The sequence below is a fragment of the Phoca vitulina genome, unplaced genomic scaffold (assembly GCF_004348235.1).
Source record: "Phoca vitulina isolate PV1807 unplaced genomic scaffold, GSC_HSeal_1.0 scaffold28, whole genome shotgun sequence".
NCBI lineage: Eukaryota > Metazoa > Chordata > Mammalia > Carnivora > Phocidae > Phoca > Phoca vitulina.
The window spans coordinates 3,760,850-3,781,432 of NW_022589731.1; the positions used below are offsets into that span (position 1 = coordinate 3,760,850).

The 20,583-nt window shown below is 42.6% G+C and overlaps 1 protein-coding gene across 3 annotated transcripts in view; it reads left to right on the top strand.

The window, feature by feature from the left end:
- Positions 1–20,583, top strand: part of SORCS3 (sortilin related VPS10 domain containing receptor 3) — a 569,814-nt gene that overhangs the window by 462,297 nt on the left and 86,934 nt on the right. For all 3 annotated transcript variants that reach the window (XM_032423232.1, XM_032423230.1, XM_032423233.1), the window contains exons 9-12: positions 3,038–3,217; positions 11,881–12,027; positions 13,561–13,663; positions 19,381–19,457. In XM_032423232.1, coding sequence (XP_032279123.1) covers positions 3,038–3,217; positions 11,881–12,027; positions 13,561–13,663; positions 19,381–19,457 — 507 coding nt within the window. The remainder of the gene's footprint in view (positions 1–3,037; positions 3,218–11,880; positions 12,028–13,560; positions 13,664–19,380; positions 19,458–20,583) is intronic.

A 20,583-nucleotide genomic window follows, 5' to 3' on the forward strand; every position in this document is an offset into this window, starting at 1 on the left:
CGAAAATGTTTCAATCACGGGGAAGTGTTTTCACCATTGTTTACCTACGAAGTCTCACGTTTAGATTTGCGAAAGGCAGCTATGATTCCTCCAGATTAATGGGAGGGCATAGGGGGAGTGTTATTTATAATTGTTCTCCAAATAAAAACATGAATGTGGTTATGTCTGATGCTGTCCAAGTTCCAGTTTAGTAAAGTCCCAATCAGAATTTACTTACTGCTTTTCCCCACTTTGGTGTCTCTCTTCATCCCAGTCAGATCTCACCCTGCATGTTCTCAGGAGTAGGAAGAATGTCTTTGATTTTTTTTTTGGAAGGAGGTGGCACATGCTTTGGGGTTAGATTGAGATCACAGGATTCAGGAAATACACTTAATTATCATTCAGATCCCTATTTGACCAATGTTACTGAAAATGCTTTTATTTCTTCTTGAACATTTAGTATTCTGGTTATTATTTGTTGATCCCTATTCAACTAGAAGATCTATTTGGAGAGAGGACACGTAGTTCAGAGCTTTTTCAAAGAGTGATGACCCAGACTGCATGCACCTGACTTGTCTGGAAGGCTGGTTCAGATGGTAGGATTTAAGCCTTCACAACCAGACACACTGACTCAGAACCTCAGGCAGTGGGACATGGGAGTCTGTGTGCTCTTAAGATCTCCAGGTCATTTTGATGCATATAGAGTTATACTCCCACTGATAACAGAGTTTAGCTTCTTGATTCAGATAGTCTTGGGTTTAAATATTAGTAATACCATTTATTAGCTAAGTGACTTACGGGAATTAAGAACTTTTCAAGCCGACTCCGCAGCGTCCTGGCTGCTAGAGAGCACCCTGTGCCCCAGAGCCTGCAGGGCCTGCACGCCAGGCGATACACCCCCACTCACGGCTAAGCTGGCTGCCTTTCATCCCGACCATGCCCCCGTGTTTTAAGTTGTTGTTTCCACTTCTTTTACATTAGTTTAGTCTAAAATAACTTAGCTCATTCATTTTTATAACCAAAACATCTGGGAAAAGCCCAGCATTTCTACTGCATTTTTAACAGGGTAAATGAATTTAATCTATATTTCCTGCAGCTGCTGTTTCCCCTCCTACTGGGTTCTCGGGCTTTCATTCCACACCAACACAACACAATTTCATCACAGGGTTTTTAAGAGGAAGCCTTATTTCCATTTTCAAGCAGCTCAGTGGGGGATCCTGTAATTCTATAAGGTGTGTAAGCACGAATGAGCTAGTGAGGTCTGTCAAGGTGACCTAGGGAGTTCAAGGCCAGACGCTGAGATCTGACAGATTCTCCAATAAAAAGATCCAGATTGCTTCTCACTTTTCCCACCTCCTCGTTGTCCAAATTGAATGAGCTTGCTCCTTTTGAAAAATGTCTTGGAGTAGCGCTCCACAGTTGTGATATTATAAACATTGCTACCTCCTTTTATTGCTGAAATCATTTCTGGGAAAGGTTGGTCAAACAAGGTAAAAGCTAGACCCAGCCTGGTGATTTACTCACTGTCAGCTCCAATTGCCCGTGCCCCTACTATGAATGCTTGCCACCACGGTGACCAGGGTCCTCTCCTGCCTTCTCAGGATGCCATTACTCTTTGCCATATATACCTGTGTAGTTATGAATTTTTTAACTGCATCCATTATGTCCAGTGTTCATCTGTGTCAACATTTCCTCCTGACAGCATGAATTCCTTAGGGAAGGACTTGAGTTTGTGATCATCTTTGTACAGCGCCTAGCCACATACGAAAACTGGCTTTTATAAACTCTTTTGAATTGTGAACTGATTAGATTTGATTTTAGAAATGTTCTAGTCCAAGTATACAAACTAAAGTGACTTCAGGGACCAGGAAGTTAACATGAATATGTAAGAGGCAGGTTATAAGAACATTTGGGTACTTAAGGCTGAGTCTTCCTGAGTGCTGACTTCACCTAAAAGACCACACCATCAGGTATTCAGTAGAGGCTGTGGTCAGACCAAACATTTATGATTCACATTCATCACATGGGTCATAGGATTGCAACTTCTGATCTGGAGGCTCTATATCCAAATGGTTAGAAGCTCACAATTAGGTTAGAGCCCTACAACGGAGGTTCAACACTTGGTTCTGCCACTAACTGGTTATGTAATATGAAGCAAGTTGGCAAACCTCTGCATACCTTAGTTTATTCCTCAGTAAAATGGGAATAATACTACCTCTGTTGTAGAATTATTTGGATTTTTACTGAAATAATACATTTAGATGACTTAGAATAGTGCTCAGATGTTAGCTATTTTTAGCGGTAGCCCAACCTCTTCAGTATTTTGGTGAGCAAATTGAAGCTCAGGGACACAGACACATCCTGCATCATATAGCTAACTTCTAGCAGAGTTCCTACTAGGACCCAGAACACTAAATTCCAGGTTGAGTATCCTTTCTGCTATTATCAGTGATTTTGAAATATTATTTTATTAGCGGCAGAACCTCCCTCACCTTTTACTCCCCAAATATCACACAGAACTCCAGGATAAAACAGATTCAAGGGGTGCCGCTCTGGTTGAAAGAGCTGGAAGCCCAGAGCCCCGCCCACTGGCTCTGCCTCCCTGCCACCCTTCTCGAAATCCCTATGACTCTGAAGATCCTGAAGAGAAGTTTCACAACCACTACACTAAAAAGTTTGGAAATGTAAATGAAGATCTAAAGAAGGGATAAGCCCTGTCTTTGCATGTGTGAGTTTCCTCTGGCAAAGCTGTATGTCTCCGTTAGCGCTAACACTAACTTTCAGATATAAAAATAAAAAATGAAAGTGGATAAATCCCTTGAAGCCATGGAAAATGATACCCACCAAAGCCCCTTACACCCATCTTACTGTCACTTAGCAAGGAACAGAAATCACGAAGCTCTTAATTTATAGCCTTGGTCCGACACAGAATTGTTTAACATCGCCTATAACTCAGGCTTTTTCTCCATCATTCATAAGTCATGGTAATTACTCTGGGTCCCCATGGGCAGAGGGATATGGAGATCTGCCACCTTAAAGGTGTTCTGTCTTCTTCCAGGACATGCACATCATCAGTACCGATGAGAACCAAGTGTTTGCAGCCGTCCAAGAATGGAACCAGAACGACACGTACAACCTCTACATCTCAGACGTGCGTGGCATCTACTTCACCCTGGCCATGGAGAACATTAAGAGTAGCCGAGGTCTAATGGGAAACATTATTATTGAATTGTATGAGGTATGTACCCAAGATGATCCTGCACCTGGGTCTGCCTCTCTTTTGGAGGAGTTTTAATGGGATAAACACGAGCATTGCAGTCAGCCAGTCCTGGGTTCAGATGGCAGCTGTACCTTTAGCAGTTGTGTGACTTCGGGCAAGGAGCTTAGCTTCCCTGTGCCTCCATCTCCTCACCTGTGAAACAGGGATAAAATACTTGCCTAATGAGATGGTTGTGAGAATGAGAGAGAACATAAGTAAAGCATCTAGAGTGGTGGTTGACTCAGCAAACTTGAATAGATGGTGGCTGAAGTGAATGTTCTTTTGTGGATGAGCACGATTATGAGCCAGATGCCCAGGTATTTGACCTACGTGGGCTCGCTTAAGTCCCTTTTTCAACTCAGTATACTGACTCTGAGTGGAGGCACGTATCTATTAGTATATCTTAAATTATTTGGAAAATAACATCTTATGAACAAGTTTTACAGGAAAAGAAAAGTGAATATCAGTGCTGGGGATGAGGGTTTCCCTAAAATGCCACCAGAGGCCAACATCGGAGTATGGTGAAGAACTGACCTTGACTTACTTTGAGTTGTTATTTAATATGATCACCTTACTGAGTTTTCAGTTATATTGAGGTTTTGTTTTTAAATGTGATCACCAGTTAAAGAATTAATTTATCTAGGAAACCAAGTGACTCCACAGAGGAACTAGAGAAAAATGAGTTGTTTCAGTGACCTTAAGCCTGGGTCACTTTTTATGTCTCTAATGGCCGCATATGACCTTTGATGGTCCTGGCCACAGTGCTTACCTTGTTGGTATGATGGATTGATTTGAGTAAAGGGGTGTATTTCATTATCCAGCATTCACTAGTGACTGGTGGTCAGACTGACACCTGCTACGCTGGTGGAGGTCATTCATTCATGGAGGGAGGAGTTGTCTGTCATGAGCAGTAGCTTAAGATGGTGTGGGTGAGCTGCTCCCTTACGAGTTTTCATCTTTGAGGCATGGGAGCAGCTTTCAGAATAGAGAGATCAGTGTAGGGGCTCCTGCTTTATTGTGGTGTCTTCTGAGCAGTGCTTGGCAAAGTTCTAGCATCCCTACGCTGGTATCGAAGTTACTGAGAGTGGTAAAAGATTCTAGTTATTTTATTAGGTAAGAGGACTGCACAAAGGTCTGGGGGTGAATAGAAGTACACTAAAAAAGAGAGAGAGAGAGAAGTGAATGGCACTGGGTGTAAAACAGAATCAGTAGAAATACCATGATTTCCTAGGACGTTGTTGACAAGTGCTGATTCCCTTAACAACAAGGTCCCCGTTTGGGAAATGGCCCAGATTTTTTCTTAGAATTACAAAAACTGGTAAAGATGACTAAGGTGTGTAAAGGGCTTTGGGAAGCTTACCTTTACATGCCTCTAATCACACCTGGAGGCAGAAATACCCTTTGTTATTGGGCAGTAAGTCATCTCTGGTGGGAAGGTTTAGATGAAATGTTCCTAGGACTGAGGCCATTGGAACCAGGTTCCTGTTCGCATAAGTGAGGCTATAGAGATGGACGATTATTCATACTCCTGTGGTCAGACCTCAGTAGGACAGGGTAGACATTCCTGCAGATGACCTTCCAATTGAGAAATCCCTGTGTCTCTGACCCTATCGATAAGGCAGGTGAGTTTGGTACTGTGCTGTTCTTTTTGTAATAAAGAGCACCTTGGTCATTGTGAATAGTGAGACACTCTGATCTGAAGTGGAGCATGGATCAAAATGAAGAATATGCCTAGATATGTGTATTTTTTGGTCTTGCTGAAGTCAGTCATGCATTTTTGGTCTTTTAGGGGGAAAATGCATGGTGTCATTCCATGTATACAGAAGCAAGACATACCAGGCCAGGCAACTTCTTTAAAACCAGTTGTGTTGAGTTTGTTCTCATTTAATTTTATCTGGGTTCATTGGGACCCTGCTTTGTGTTAAAGCCCATGAGAAAGGCAGAAGAGATACCGATTCTTACCCTCTGGAAGCTTGCAACCTAGTTTGTTGGGCTCTGAAGAAGTCTGTGAACAAAGTTCCTTTTTTTACCTGCCCAGACTGTAGTCAGTTGAAACAGAGACAAAGGGTGAGACAAGTGGAGATCAAATGTCAGCTTTATTGCTTTTAAAAGTTATGTAGGAGCAAGTGGGCTTGCTAATACTGCCTGCCAGACCTGGATGCACCCATCTAGTCACATGCACAAATAGTAAATCAGAAGCTCTCTTGTGGAAGCCTCTTCCTAGAACACCACGGCAGTGAGGTACAGAGAATGTGATCTTTGCAGGCAAATCCCCAAAATAGTGGACCTGGAGATGAGCTGTATATGCCCAGTTCTTTTTTTGCAATGTTACCAATCTGATTATCATCTTTTTGCCCTGCAGAGGAAGAAGTGGAAGACATTCCATATTTTAAGACCTGCATGAGTCAAGAACTAGATGGATGGTGTAGATTTGTAAGACCATGAGCTAGCCAATCTAATTGCATCAAATAGATGCTCATCAGGTACAAGAATGAGTGCCAGATAGGCGGTTGGAGTTTAGATTCTAGAAGGCATTTAATACCAAGAGAATAAATCGTATCCGGACACTATCTAGACCATGACCATATTGAAGGCTTTTAGAGGGTGTTGCTGTTTTGTACCTGGAGATGCATTCTGTGATTTGGAGATAAAGCTGAATTTGATTGGTCTCTAGGGGTCATTAGTTTTTAACCTCCTTCACTGGAGATTCTCCTAGAAACTGAGATTGTGTGCCATATGGCCAGTTAGCAAAGAGACTATAATTTTTCTGGACTCTGAATGCCCTTGAGTAATGCATCTGGGAAAACTAGGAGGCTTTCACATTCAATTCAACTAAATTAATGCACTTTCATAGAGTATATTTTGTTTGATGAGATGAAGGTGGTGCATGAGACTCACAATCTACTGGAAAGATACATGACTATTAGAGTAGTTAGTGATCACAAACTAACTTGTATTAAAGCTGTGATTTTCCATGTTGTAGAATCACTAAAGAGGAAAGTTAAATCTAACTTGAGGAATTTGGGGGGACTTGGAGATAAGTTGGCTTAAAGGATGAATTACTGGAGCTTGGAAGAAAGGCATGTCTGGTGGAATCCCAGCATGAGATGAGAACCAGAGTCTGATGAGTAGATGCCCATTTTCATGGAATGTTGAGTGACTTTGGGGAACAGTGGGGATAAATATCGCAAAGATACTAGTAAAGAGCTGAATTGAAGAGTTGGGCATTTATTTGATGGGCAAATTTTTCTCTCTGTTTTTCCCCTACATCTACATACCTAAAAATGATATTTGGATGTATGATGCAGTCTCCTATGCCAAGTTAATGTATAACTTTATATTATGATGTGTTAGGATATTACACCTATTTAACCTTGTCTGAAATGTCAGAGATGCCTTTAGGTAACACAGATGTGAGTTGGCTCGGGATGAGCATAGCCACTTAAATCTATTTACTAGTGTATCACTCCATCTTGCATGTGGCCCTCTCAGGCTTCTTCTTGACCATGGGAAGGGGACAAAGAAAATGAGAACTTACTTGAGAATTCACCCTGTAGGTCTTGGCACTAAAAGACCTTGGAAGCCAGTAGGTGGGAATCCACCCCCTCTGAACTCCCTAAAACTGAATAAAGCAGAGATATTGTTTATTTCTTGGTCTGTTGGAGCAGTCTCCTTCTGTAGAGAGTCTCTTCTCATTCTTCCTTTAATCCCTGCTTCCAAGTACAATATTGTCATGGCTGTAATTACATAATCAGGTGAGAAAGTAATTCTTAAAGGCCAGATAATAATTTCTTTTTTAAGGTGTCAGAGCCTGTTCCATCAAAACAAGTCTGATGATGACAATGAATATAATCTATTATGTGTGTTCACCATTATTCTGTGATACCCTTTTCACGTAGAGCTTTGTTGTGGCTTCTTCACATCGCTAACTCCAAACTACATTTCTTCTTAGCTGCTTTCCACTGATAAATCAAGAAACAAATATTCTTTCCAACACCCTCAGTTATATTATGGAAACATTGCTCTGAGCTGCGGGTTGGATGCATTTTCTTCAATATTTTCCTGGATGTAAAACATCCAACTCATACCTCATTATAATAATAACAACAGCATACCAGGTAATGTCTAAGACTGGTATTGTTGAAAAATATATTATGTCGGCTACAGATGCACTTCTAAATGTTCTACCACCCACATTTTTTAAAGTAAAAGAAACAGGTGAAGTTAATTATAATAATACATTTTATTTAACCAAAATACCTAAAATATTATCATTTTAGTATGTGCACCATTTGAAAGATTACTAATGAGATATTTTATATTTTTCCATACTAAATCTCCAAAATTCTGAGTGTATTTTACACTTCCCCCATATCTCAATTCATATGCTAAATTTTCATCAGAGATACTTGATCAGTATTTACATTTCATAAAATGTGCAGTTGAAAAAGTAGATTCACATACCCAAGTTATGCCAAACATACTTAAAAGTTTGCCAATAACAGAATTGGGTGTTGGTTTTTAAATTGAAGTTCAAATTGGTTCAAATAAAATACAGTTAAACTTCAGCTCCTTAGTCCTACCGGCCACATTTCAAGTGCTCAGTAGCCATATGTGGCTAGTGGCCATAGTACTGGTTTGCATAACCCTAAATTATATATATATATAAAATATAATTAATTAATTTATTTATTTGTCTATCTATCTATTGCCATATCTCTTTGTGGTAGGTATCATTCCCCCTGGCGCCTATGAGAGTACAGAGGTGCAGAGAATTTAGTAACTTGGCTCAGATCACACAGATAGTAAAATGGTAGAGCTATGTTTGAACCAGTCCATGTATATTTGAATAAAAAGGCCAGGCTCTTCCCACTATGCATTTTTTTCACATTTATTTATTTATTTTTTTATTGAGGTCTAATTTATGTATAGTAAAATTTACCCATTTTGGTATGCAGTTCTGTGAGTTTTGATAGGGGTATGTGGTTGTGTAACTACCACCATAATCAAGATAGAGAACTGTCACCCCAAAATACTTCCTTGATGGCCTTTTTGTAGCCAACCATTCTCCCACCCCAAATCACTGGCAGACCAGTCTGATTTCTTTCTCTCTCCTGTTTTGCCTTTTCTGGATTTTCATGTGATTGGAATTATACAGTAGATAGTCTTTTGAGTTTGGCTTCTTTTACTTAGAATCATGCATTTGAGAATCACCAATGTTGTTGAATATCAGTAGACGTTCCTTTTTTTTTTTTTTTTTTAATTTCTGAGTAGTATTCCATTATGTGGATGTGCCCTAGTTTGTTTATTCATTCACCAGTTGAAAGACATTAAAGTTGTTTCCAGTTCTGTGTGGTAATGAATAAAACTTCTATAAACATTCATGTAAACATAAGTTTTTCTTTCTCATGGGTGAATGCCTAGGAGTAGGATTGCTGGGTTGAATGTGATAGAATATGATTATAAAAAGCCACCAACCTGTTTCTAAAGTGGTATTCTCATTTTGCATGCTCACCTGAGATGTAAGAGTTCTGGTTGCTTCACATCTTCACTGACACTTGGCATTATCAGGTGTGTGTGTGTGGGGGGGTGGCACTGTGAGAGGAGCCTAGTAGTACCTTAGTGTGGGTTTAATTTGAATTTCCTAATGACTATGTGGAACTCACTAGGATGGATAAAATGAGACTTTCTGAGTCATCTTAAGTGTTCTGCTTTCTTTGCCCATCTTATTGATGTTCCCTTGCTTTCCCTGTCCCTTGTGCCTGCTCCCCACCATTGCTTTATCATGAACTTGAGTGACCCATCTTTGGCCAGATGGACAGCTGCTTATAGACTCCACAGGCACATCTTTCCCCGCCTTACCTTCATCGGCCCCTCACCACCCGTCCCACTCTAGGGACAGCCCAAGGCAGACCATGGTAATTGCTTTTCTCAGCAGAGCCCTGGTTTCCTTGTCCTAAGGGCCCAGGGAGGTGAGCAACAGATGCCCATACCACCTGGACTCAGTGCTCTGCCAAGAGGCTGCTGTCAGTTCCCCTTCGTACCTCAAATTGATTCCCAGAAGGAAAGTGGGCCACACAGGCCTGTACGTGTACTACCATCTTCTGTGGACATCATCCCAAGCTGGTGCCCTTCTCTTTGAACTCTGGGACTGGCAGCTGCAAGCCATGCTTCTGATTTTAAACAACAGTGGGAGGAAACATGGTCAGAGTTTATCAGATGCCAAGTACCTCCTTGGGTGGAAGAGTTAAAATGGGTGTCTCATTCTCTCATTCCTTTATATCGTATGTAGTGAGGCTTAGTAGTGTTTCATGATACTTTTGCGTCAGAGACATACATGTGCCTACATGTGCGCACATGCATGTGTACATGGGTATGAGTCCTAGGCTGTAGCATACATGCATTTTGTACTGGGGTTGCAGTCAAGAAGTTTGAAAGCTGTTGGCCTAGGGCACACAGAAGCAAAGTGCCCTCTAAACTTATAGGCTATTTATACACAATTTAGAGCCAAGAAGCAATTCAGGATTAATGTAAGGGTTTTGAGCAATCCAAATAAAAATCGGAAGTGTTCTGGTTCTTTCAGACTGGAGGGAGATGGCTCATATTCAACTATAGGAGAAAGTCCTTCAGAGCTGCAGATGGCTTCCCTGGAAATCTCTCCTTCCTGTGTCTTTTCAGACCCCATTCTCCAGATTCTGCTCTCAGAATATGTAGGGAATGCAAAAAATGCCCATCCAAGTGGTGTGGTGCTCAGTGAGAAAATGTGGTAGTGACCATTCCGTTTTCCAAAGACGCTCATCCAGAAGAACCCAAGAGGCAACTGAATGGCTAGTAATTCATGCTGTGATGCATCCAGCTAGGAGGCAGTGGATGGGGGTGACAAGAGCCCCACAGGAACAGGCTCAGAAATCTAAGTCGGACTTATAAATTTCTCCAGGGAGGTAGACACCAAGGCCCTGGGCACATGTTGGAGGGGACCAGCTGGCTTACGGGAGACAGTTCTCTAGAATCATTATCTGGTGGTCCAACAGAAAAAGTACCAGCTCCATGGCTAAAGAAAATACCAAAAGGCCTCCATCAGACAGATGGTTCTATCCATTCTCTGTGAGGAATAAATTGGTAGTCAGGTTTAAGAGAAATACTTTTGCTGTTGGTTTTTAAAGACTGAGGTGATAGGAGAGCCTCAGAGCCCCTAGATGAGCATAGAAGATGCCAGTCTTCCCAAAATGGCAGTGACTTTAAGCAGCTAGGGCAGGGAGGGTTTGTCCGGTAAGGACAGAACTCTGACACCAGTGCCCCTCCTCCCACCTTGGCTTCTGTCCGTACCCACCCTCTGTTCAAGTTAGGAATTTAATCATTCCTTTTTTGGCCATTTGTCAAATTCCCCTGGTGGTGTCCTTCCCAGATAAATTCTGTTTTCCTCTTGACATTCTTTGTCCATTTTTTGTTTGTTTTTATCTGCGTTGGCATTCTTTTTCAAGGGCAGTCCGGTTACTTTAAAAAAAAAAAAAGCAAAAACAAAAACAAACTTCTTATTTCACCCACTAAATTATGTCATTAAAAAAAATAAAAGAGCTCACTTCTATGAAATTCTTTCCCACTGGTACTCTCTCAGTTAACCATGATCCTCAAAGAATAGAGAATAAATACACTTAAAATTCTGAGATATCTCTTTCCAGAAAACCTGTCATTCAACCTCATGTTTATATACATTTAAATGAGTTGACTTGCCTTTTGGCTTTGGAACATGCTGAGATTGTACAGGAAGTTAGGGAATCTTTCTTTGAGGTACTGTTGTCATTCAGAACATCTGTTCTTATTGCCCAAAATGTAGACATGGAAGGAATAAAAGTTTGAGTTGAATCTGACTTACTCTAGAACATTTCTGAATCATAAATTTCTTTTAATTCTCTAGCTTCTTGTTTTGTGGCGATGATCTTCTCCCTTCTTAATATCAAGGGTATGCAAATTCCAGTAGATCAGGAACTCTGGCAAGAGTGCTCTGCATCATCTCATGTATCCATGCTTAGCCAGTTGAGGAAAAAGAGGAAGGGCAGAGTTGATTTTGTCTATTTCAAAGTGACCATTGGCTGAGACCCAAAGGTGACGTGGAAGTTATGCAGGATCACACAAGGATGGATGCCAGGTCACCAAGCTGGGTCGTCTGCCTGAAAATATCTGCCTCACTACTAATCAGGAGGCTAAACTTCCAGCCTTAAGGACTATACATTAATGCTTTCAAAATCTGCCTACAAGCTCCTCCTGAGCCAAAGTACATGTTCCACAGAAGGGGTGACCGCTTCGGTTGTTATCAACCACTGCCGCCTCAGAGGGAATGTTAATTGTTAATCAAGGATAAGATCCTATGAACAGAATGCAGAAACATATCAAGTGGGAAAAAGCACATGGGTAAAAGGGCAGTGGGACATCTGGGTCAGGGGCAGGTGGTAGAGGGTGAAGAGATGAACTTAAACTTCTCCCAAAGACCACATGGTATATGGCATTTCTCACCATGTTCCTCCTCTTCTCTTCTTTTATACCCCCAACACCCTGTGGGAAGTGCTGGGGCTTCTCCCAGGGCTTCTCCAAGATTATCAGCATTTGGCTCAACATGGTTCTCCATCTCTTGCCCTTTTTCCTAGGTAGCAGGTATCAAAGGGATATTCTTGGCAAACAAGAAGGTGGATGACCAAGTGAAGACGTACATCACTTACAACAAGGGCAGAGACTGGCGCCTACTTCAAGCCCCAGATGTGGACCTGCGTGGAAGTCCAGTACACTGCTTGCTGGTCAGTCACCCTATCTCACATGAATTCCACAGGGCAAGCTGGTCACCTGGGGATGTCCCATCAGGGGCTTTCTTCCAGTCAGGGGTCTTAGGAACTTGGCTGGTGCCGGGCAGGCATTTCCCACAACCCCCAGGGCGATGATCTCCAGGCTCAGACTGCCATACCACTTGGATGGAAAGCTCAGTTGAAACTCACAGGCTTGTACTGAGAATACACTATGTACTCCAACTCTTAGTAAGATAAAGACATGTTTAAGAGACAGTGCCTGTATTCCAGGGTCCCAGACAGGGCTCAGGAGTAGAAACACACCTGCTAACTGCTACTGATATGATTCAGTTTGGTAAGTGCTTGATAGATGTCAAGGTAAGCAAAAGTTGCCTTGCCAGCCCAGGAGAGGTCAGGCTGGTGTGTCCACATGGGACAGTGGTTACTCTGTCAGCATTCCCAGGGTGCGCCAGGTGTATGGAATATTGGGGTAGGCAGTCTGGAGGACATGATGCATAAGAAGTTTTCTCTGCCCTCAGGTGTGTCAGCTCTAGGTGGGGAGGGAAGGCAGATCCTTAACAGTGAAATTCATGGACCCTCTGTGGTGTCTTAGAAAGGACCTGTGTGAGCAACTCTTCCAAGGCCTCGGAAATGGTTATGTTTCTCTCTTAGCAAAAAGCTGCCTTTTGCCATTGTTAAAAAGGTTTATTACCAACTTTCCACATTGTAGACATTATGTTAATAATAACTGAGGATATGGGGGCAGACAGGGCCTTTCCTTTTTTTTGTAGATTTCAGTCTAACCCCCTCTTTTCAGCTGGGGTTCCAGGCAGATCAGAGTCAAATGCGCACCCACCTAGGAGCTGGTCATAGTGTGAGTTTTCTTTTTTCCTAGGCCTTACCCATGGCTTTATCTTATTTTCCTAACCTAATTTTCTCCTTTCCCCAATTTCATCATTCTCTTGTTTTTATTTATTATATAGGATACCTATCTATAAATCCCTCATCCTTTTTCAGAACACCTAAAAAAGGATAAATGAGTAAATAACTTTCTACTAGTTTTAGACATTGTCTTCAAACATTTTAGGTAAAATTCAAGTAACATTATAAACAGGAATCAAATAATGTGAAGGAGAAACAGAAACAATCTGGTTGAAGAAGAGGGTAGAGGGCCTGGAGCCTGCTTCACTTAGCTTCCCCTCTGCATCCCTCCCGGTGGCCGCCTCCAGCTCTAAAAAGCAGGATGTGATGGTCAAGATCAGAAACAGGGGAAGGTCAGGATCATTCTGTGGGAGGGAATGGTCGGGGAGGCTTCCTAAGGCTGACCATGGACTGGACCTTGATGGATGGGGCAGGGATGAGGAAGGGAGGGGGGGCCTGCAGTTGTGATGGGGGCAGCTTCTGATATGAACATACTAGCTGCCTCAGGCAGAAATGTCTCCTGCCCAAATCTTAGTGTGTGACTGTTTCTGGAAGCCTCATCTCTGGTGGGGCAGGGGTGTGTGTCAGAAGTTTTCTGGAATGAAGCTGTTTTCTTCTGCATTTTAGCCCTTCTGCTCCTTACACCTGCACTTGCAGATCTCTGAAAATCCGTATTCCTCAGGAAGAATTTCTAGCAAGGAGACAGCCCCAGGACTCGTGGTGGCTACAGGTAAGAAAGACATTCCCTGTGCTTCTTCCTCCCTGACAGCTTCTGGAATATTTATCACCTTTTTGGACTCATTTGAGCATTTGGGTGAAAGTGATGGGCACTCCCTCCAGAAAATAGGCAGGGTTATGGAACCCCAGGGCCAGTCTCGTGACCCAGGAAAAGAGCTCCAGACACTTGTAACTTCTAAGTTACTGCGCATCCTACACAGTCACAGAGCTGTCCCCTGTGCTTAGCAAGAGGCCAGAGTTCCTCTCAAAGTAAACTGACTGATCAGAAAGCTTGTTTGTCATAGGGAATTCTCACTTTAAGACACCTTTGATATATGAACTTGCCAGCTCACCAAATATAAGTTGGGGCAATTTTCTCTTTACACAGAGAATTCTTTGCAAAGGCTTTCACCCCAGAGCTATTTTTAATCAGGAGGTCTCTGGTGCATGTAAAGGTTTGTTTACACATGATTAACCACTTGGCCGAGAGCCTGGGGGAAAGGGCAAAAAAACCCCTAAGGTTGCATTGTTGGAACCACTGTCCACTGATCATCAGAAATGAAGATAAAGCAACTCTGAAATGAAAGTGAAAGTCTCTGGGGAATGTGCTCTGATTAGCATGCGTTTGATTTACATGTACCTTTCAGGAATACATTGATGCCATAAAGTAAGGCAGGCTTCTAATCTCTGAAGTTAGAGTTCTGGTATTAGGCTTTTCTCTAATGAAAGCAGATAAATTCACAGTGACTTCCTGAGATGGCACATTTTGTCTTGTCTCATCAACCCGAACCTCTGGCTCCTGGTCACTGCTCTCCTAGACACGACTTCCTTCTCCATGCCCCCAGCTGCAGGAACTTTGAAACACCATCGGTGACTGACCACGTGGATCAGATTTGCAGCAAGAGTAGTTCTCGAGCATTCCAGGCCATTTCTGTCAACCCCGTAGGGATTGAATCCCTGTATGGAACACCACTGGCTTCAGGACAGGCTTCAATCCAGGTTAGCGAGCGATGAGGGCAGGCTCTGTTGCTGTTCTGGCTTGGGGAGTGATCCCCACACTCCCTAATCCTTGTGGGTTAGACCTCCCAACTCAAGGACTGCAACACTCTCTGCCTCTCCTCCAGGCCTGCTGGACACCCTGGCTTGGAATAGAAGCAACATGGAAAACAGTAATCAAAAAAAAAAAGAAAAGAAAAGAAAGAAAGAAAAGAAAACAGTAATCAATAATAAAAGTTAATATTATTTAATATGCCAACTACATAGCCAGGCATTGTCCTATGTGACTTAACCACTCTGAACTTCAGTATTTTCATTGGCAAAGTGGGGTTGACAGTATTGACGTAACAGAATTGAAGGATTAAATGAAGAACTAGATTTAAGGTGCTCGGACAGTGCCTGGGACATACTGAATGCTCAATACACATTAGGTCTTATCATCAGTAATATTACAGAAATTTAACCCTGGTCTTGTATCAGAAGACTGTGATTTGTGCGTCTCCTTCAACAGAATCCATAAATCATATGCATACACTAGGCCTATGATGACTGAATGAATATACTCAGGAATGCTGGTGTCCTGCTTTCCGAGCTGAGCTCTGACACTAGCCTTGTGAATTTGGCTTAGTTCTTCAACCACTGGGCTTTGTTTTCCTCATTTATAAAACAGGTTTCTTTTTTTTCCTACCTTGTGGGAGTTTGTAAAAATTAGAGCTAGAAGAGTATGTCCACAAGATCCAGCAGGGTGCTCAGAGCGTAGTGAGGTGGGATTAGTTGTAGATTTTACCTGTGACCATTGTGTGCTGCTAAATTAGTCGCATGTTAAGCCTTTATAAATTAACAAACATGGACACATTAAAGATGTGTTTTTATTTTATTTTATTTATTTATTAGAGAGAGAGAGCAAGAGCAAGGAGGAGGGGCAGAGGGAGAGGGAGAAGCAGACTCCGCACTGAATAGGGAGCCTGACGCGGGGCTCAATCCCAGGACCCCGGGATCATGACCTGAGCCAAAGTCAGACACTTAACCAACTGAGCCACCCAGGCACCCCAAAGATTTGTTTTTGAAAGGGTTTTGTCCGTAGACACTTGACCCTTGAACAACGTGGGGCTTAAGGGTGCCGATCCCTACATAGTCGAAAATCCACATATAACATTTGAGTCCCTGAAACTCTACTACTAATAACCTACTGTTGACCAGAAGCCTTACCAATAATATAAATAGTCAATTAACATGTATTTTATATGTTATATGTACTGTATACTGTATTCTTACAATCAAGTAGGCTAGAGGAAAGAAAATGTTATTAAGAAAATCATGAGGAAGAGAAAATACATTTACAGTGCTGTACTGTATTTACTGGAAAAAAAAAAAAATCACAGGTGGACCCGCACAGTTCAAATTCATGTTGTTCAAGGGTCAACTGAATATCAGAATTTACTAATGCCTTTTCCTCTCCCCTTTGTAACATTTATAACTTTGTATGGCTCCTTGCCATACAAATGGCCCTGGGACGTTGGAAGGGATGTAACACAGCTGAACAGATCCCGACAGAAAGCCAGCCCTGGGTCATGGACACATGCCTCCTCATGCCCAGCTTCTCCTTACCGTGCTTGTCTGCTATCCCTGGGAGGTTGTTTGCTGTCAGGAAAATAATTACGAAGTCAGCAATGGATGTCTTCAGTGGCTGGCATGGAGCCTGTCTCTCCAGGGCCCTTTTGCACATCCTGTCATTTCACCTGCCTCTGGGTGTCTGTGACCCTGGGCTCCCTCCCGTCTGCTCCCGCTGCTCACCGCCTCTTCCCCTTTGCTCTGAGGTGTGGTCTCGGGGGAGCTGCGTGGAGGCCAGGAGCCATCTCTAACTCCAGTTGAAGCCGTCTCAGAAGGCAGATGGAATTCCAGTCTGGAGAGTTTGACAATTGCCTGTAGCCAGCAGGTACACCAGGGTTCTAAATATTCTTACCACTGTGCTTTCAAGCCTACGCGTCAAGACCCCCGGTCTTCACGGTGCCTTACAGTGTGCAAAGCATTCTCTGTGCTTCAACTGCATGGCAGCTCTATGATGCGGAAAAGATGATGAGTCTTCTCCTCAGTTTACAGATGAGGTGATGCAGGAGGAAGAGGAAGAGGTCTCAGGCCCACACCGACACTCTGGCTCTAGTTCTCTTCTGTCCAGCCAGAACTAGTCCTGAGCCCCTTCACGTGCTGGATGCATGCTACCCCCCGGCTCCGTACCAGGCTTCCTAGAAACTGAAGCTCCATGGAGGCACGTTCCTCCCTGCAGTGCATTGTGCACTGTCTGCTTCCTTTTTCACTGAGCCCTTAATCCTCTGAATGGGCATCTGGGCTGGTGAAAGAAGCATCTCTTACTCCAGAGGACTACAGAATTCTCTCCCTCTCTTTATGTTTTTTTTTTTTTTTTCTTTTTTTTGCACAAGTGTTTAACTAAGAAGCAAAGAAAGGTAGCCCTGAGAGGAAATGGGAGTTTTTACAAGTTGTTTAAAGCTGCCAAAAAGGGCAGTGGAACCTTCAGGATTTACCAGCTAAGCCATTGGTGAGAGAAACTCTGTGTTCCTCTGTGTGTCTCTCCTTCCTCTCTCCCATTGCACCACTTCAGTGGGGAACATCAGTGGGGAACAGCTACATCTTCTTCCAACCTGACCAGAGACCACTTTGGGGAGCCTCCTGGTTTCACTTTGCCAGTGAGGCATTTTCTTCAAGTCTTCCTTCTCTGATACCAGAACCCAAATTATTCCTATCAGAGATTCCCCATGGGGCCACTTAGGAACTGCCCATGTTCTTAGATCCAACTGTCCTGGATACAGCTTTTCCGTCCCTTCCCCTGGGAACGAACTTTCTGGTTCCTGCTGTTAGCAGCATTTCTTTCAGGGCTCCTTTCAATTGACCTAAGATATTTCCAAAAATAGACTTCGCTTATGAGCCTTGGATTCTCATCACCACAACACCTCTAAAATCAGTCTGGTGGAACTTTGAAAGAGGGGCTTAGATAGTTGACAGAATCAGCTCCTACAGAGGGTATGAGATGATGAGAGAGACCCTAAGAAGCCATGACGGGGACAGCAGATTCCAGGTCAAGGGTGACTCTGCACCTGCCTCCGTCTCTCGCTCTCGACCACCTTGGTAGACATGACTGATTGATCACCATGCTCTGTTCTTTTGAAACCAAATCTGGCTTCAGAATCCTTCTTAGCAGGCAACCATCACCAAATGATTGGAGTTGACATTCTCTGTCCCATCCCTCTTTTCTTTCTTCATCTGTGTCTTCCAAAAACCCTGTCTGGAGAGTTGAATTCCAGATTCCAGACAGATCTCCACAGAGCTGCTCACTGTGCCTCTCCCTACCCCTCTCGTACCTACTGCCTGAGCTGTGAGTCCCAGGGTTATTTTTGGAAGCCTGAGTGTCAAAACAAGTTGGCTAGCTGTGTACGCCCTGGTGCTGATGGGAGCTTGACAAGCTGTAGCCTGGCTTTAATTTCTCATTTTGAAGCATTAAATGTCAGGAGCTCAATTAACATTTTCATTATTGCATTTTTATTGTGCTCTTATTTAGGCTACAGATGTGTGGGAGCTAACATTCCCTTCTTGCTATTTTTAAAGAAAAAAATATCAGCCAAAATGATAAATTCTTACATCTTTAGGGTACTTTCCTGGTTCTTGATACCTCCCCAGATGCACATCAACATTGGAACATGACTTAATCATTTGTTGACTCATTCATCCATTCCACAATTATTTATTGAGCAATTAACTACTACATTTGGGGCACTGTTCTGGGCTCTGAGGTGGGGGGTTCCCAATGGGGATCCTTGGGCAACATAGGTAGACTAGAAAATCTTGATCACTGCCTTTTTTAATGAACATAACCACAAGGTGATGATGTGCAAGGGGAAGAAAAAGAATGGGAAAGAAAGAATGAAGGGGTGATGGGATAGAGGCAGTTAAGAGTGGCACAAACCAGATGCCTTCTTTTCCTGCCCTGCTTGATGGCCATGATCTGCTGAGTAGGGTCATTTTATTCTGGGCACCCTGTAAACTTGGTTACGTAGTCTATAATATTGGGTCATTCAGCTGCTTGGCATTCAAGGGACAAGTGGACATGTTTAAGTTGGATGCACACTCACATGTATACACATGGACACACACACACACACACACACACACACACACACCGGTTTTCCTTAGGCTACAATTATACATGAGGAGGAAGTTGTCCTTAGGCCCAGCTTCTGCACGAATGTCTACTGTTCCACTCTTTGCCACCTTCAGGAGCACCTATCATGATCAATTTTAAGAGACTGTTGATAACAGCATGAATAGTTCAAGAGATCCAAGCTCATTAATATCGAGTCTTTGATTCTTACCATTTAAAGATGCATTCCTGTCATATTATTTACTTTGGTTCCCGTATTGTTTTTTTCTTCTTGCTGGGTTTTTGATATGATACCAAGAAAGTACTACACACATCAACTTTATTTTTATTTATTTTTAAAGGAATTTTTAAAAGTTAATTAATCATTGTTTTTAGTAATCTCTGCACCCAATGGGGGGCTCAAACTCATGACCCCAAGATCAAGAGTCGCATGCTCTTCTGACTGAGCCAACCAGGCACTCCACATCAACTTTAAACATAACTTGGAAAACCTTTACTCTCTGCTGCCTTCCCCCCCAGTCCCAAATCTGCAAACAATTACAAATGATCTGCTTATGTTTCAGGCAACATTGGCCCGGAGCTCTCATATACTGATATTGGTGTGTTCATCTCTTCTGATGGGGGCAACACATGGAGACAGGTAACTGGGAGAATCGGGGACAGGGAAGAGGCATTTAGGGCAATTTCTGCCCTCTCTTTTTCCTATAGATTCTCAGGCTCAGTATGAGTGTGGTTGCAAAAAAAAAACGTGGAAGCAACTGTTCAGTTTGGTCCATTTTGGCTGACAGATGAGCAGTGGGGTAAAATGGAAGCATTGGGTAAGGAATAGGAAGAACCAGAATTTTCCCATTTTTTCCATTCTTTCATTCAGCAGTAAGTATGGGACAGCCACTGGATGCTAAGTACTGTGCTGGTTTCTGGGGATACAACCGATTAAATTGTTCTTATCATTAATGTGCCATGGGATCTGGGCAGCTAGGTCTCTTTACCTTGCTGGATCTGTTTCTTTATCTACAAGATGAGCGGGTTAGAATACTAAAAACACAAAGCTGTGGAAGTCTCTGGTGGGTTAAGTATTATGTAGGCCCAGCCTTAAGTAAGTATGAAGCAGATTAATAGATACATCACTACATGAAAAATTAATTCAATTTTACAAACATTTGTAGCACACTGTCCAATAGAACTTTCTGCAAAGATGGAAATGTTCTCTGTCTGTGTCATCCCATGTGGCTATTGAATACTTGAAATGTGGCTAGTGTGACAGAGGAACTGAATTTTTTATTTTATTTTAATCAATTTAAATTTAAATCGTCTCATGTGGCCACTGTATTGAACAACACAGATTGATACAATGTCAGCTAGGTGTCAAGTACAAACCTGAGGAGGCAGTTGAATATTTTGGAGTCCTTTTCCTCAAGGAGTTCAAAATTAAGTAGAGAAAACAGCTTCATAAATAACTAACTGTAGTTTAGAGTGATTTTTTTTTTTTTAAGAGAGAGAAAGCACCCATGAGTAGTGGGGAGGAGCAGAGGGAGAGGGAGAGAATCTTAAGAATTGTAAGAGAATCTTACATGGGGCTTGATCTCACGACCCTGAGATGGTCTTCCGACCTGAGACGGAATCAAGAGTCAGATGCTTAACTGAGCCACCCAGGTGCCCCTGATTGTATTTTAGTAGCATTTTTAGCCTGCAGAGCAAAGGGAGGAATTGCTTCTACTGGGAGAAACTGGGAAAGATTTCACAAGAAGAGTTGACATTTTACTAAG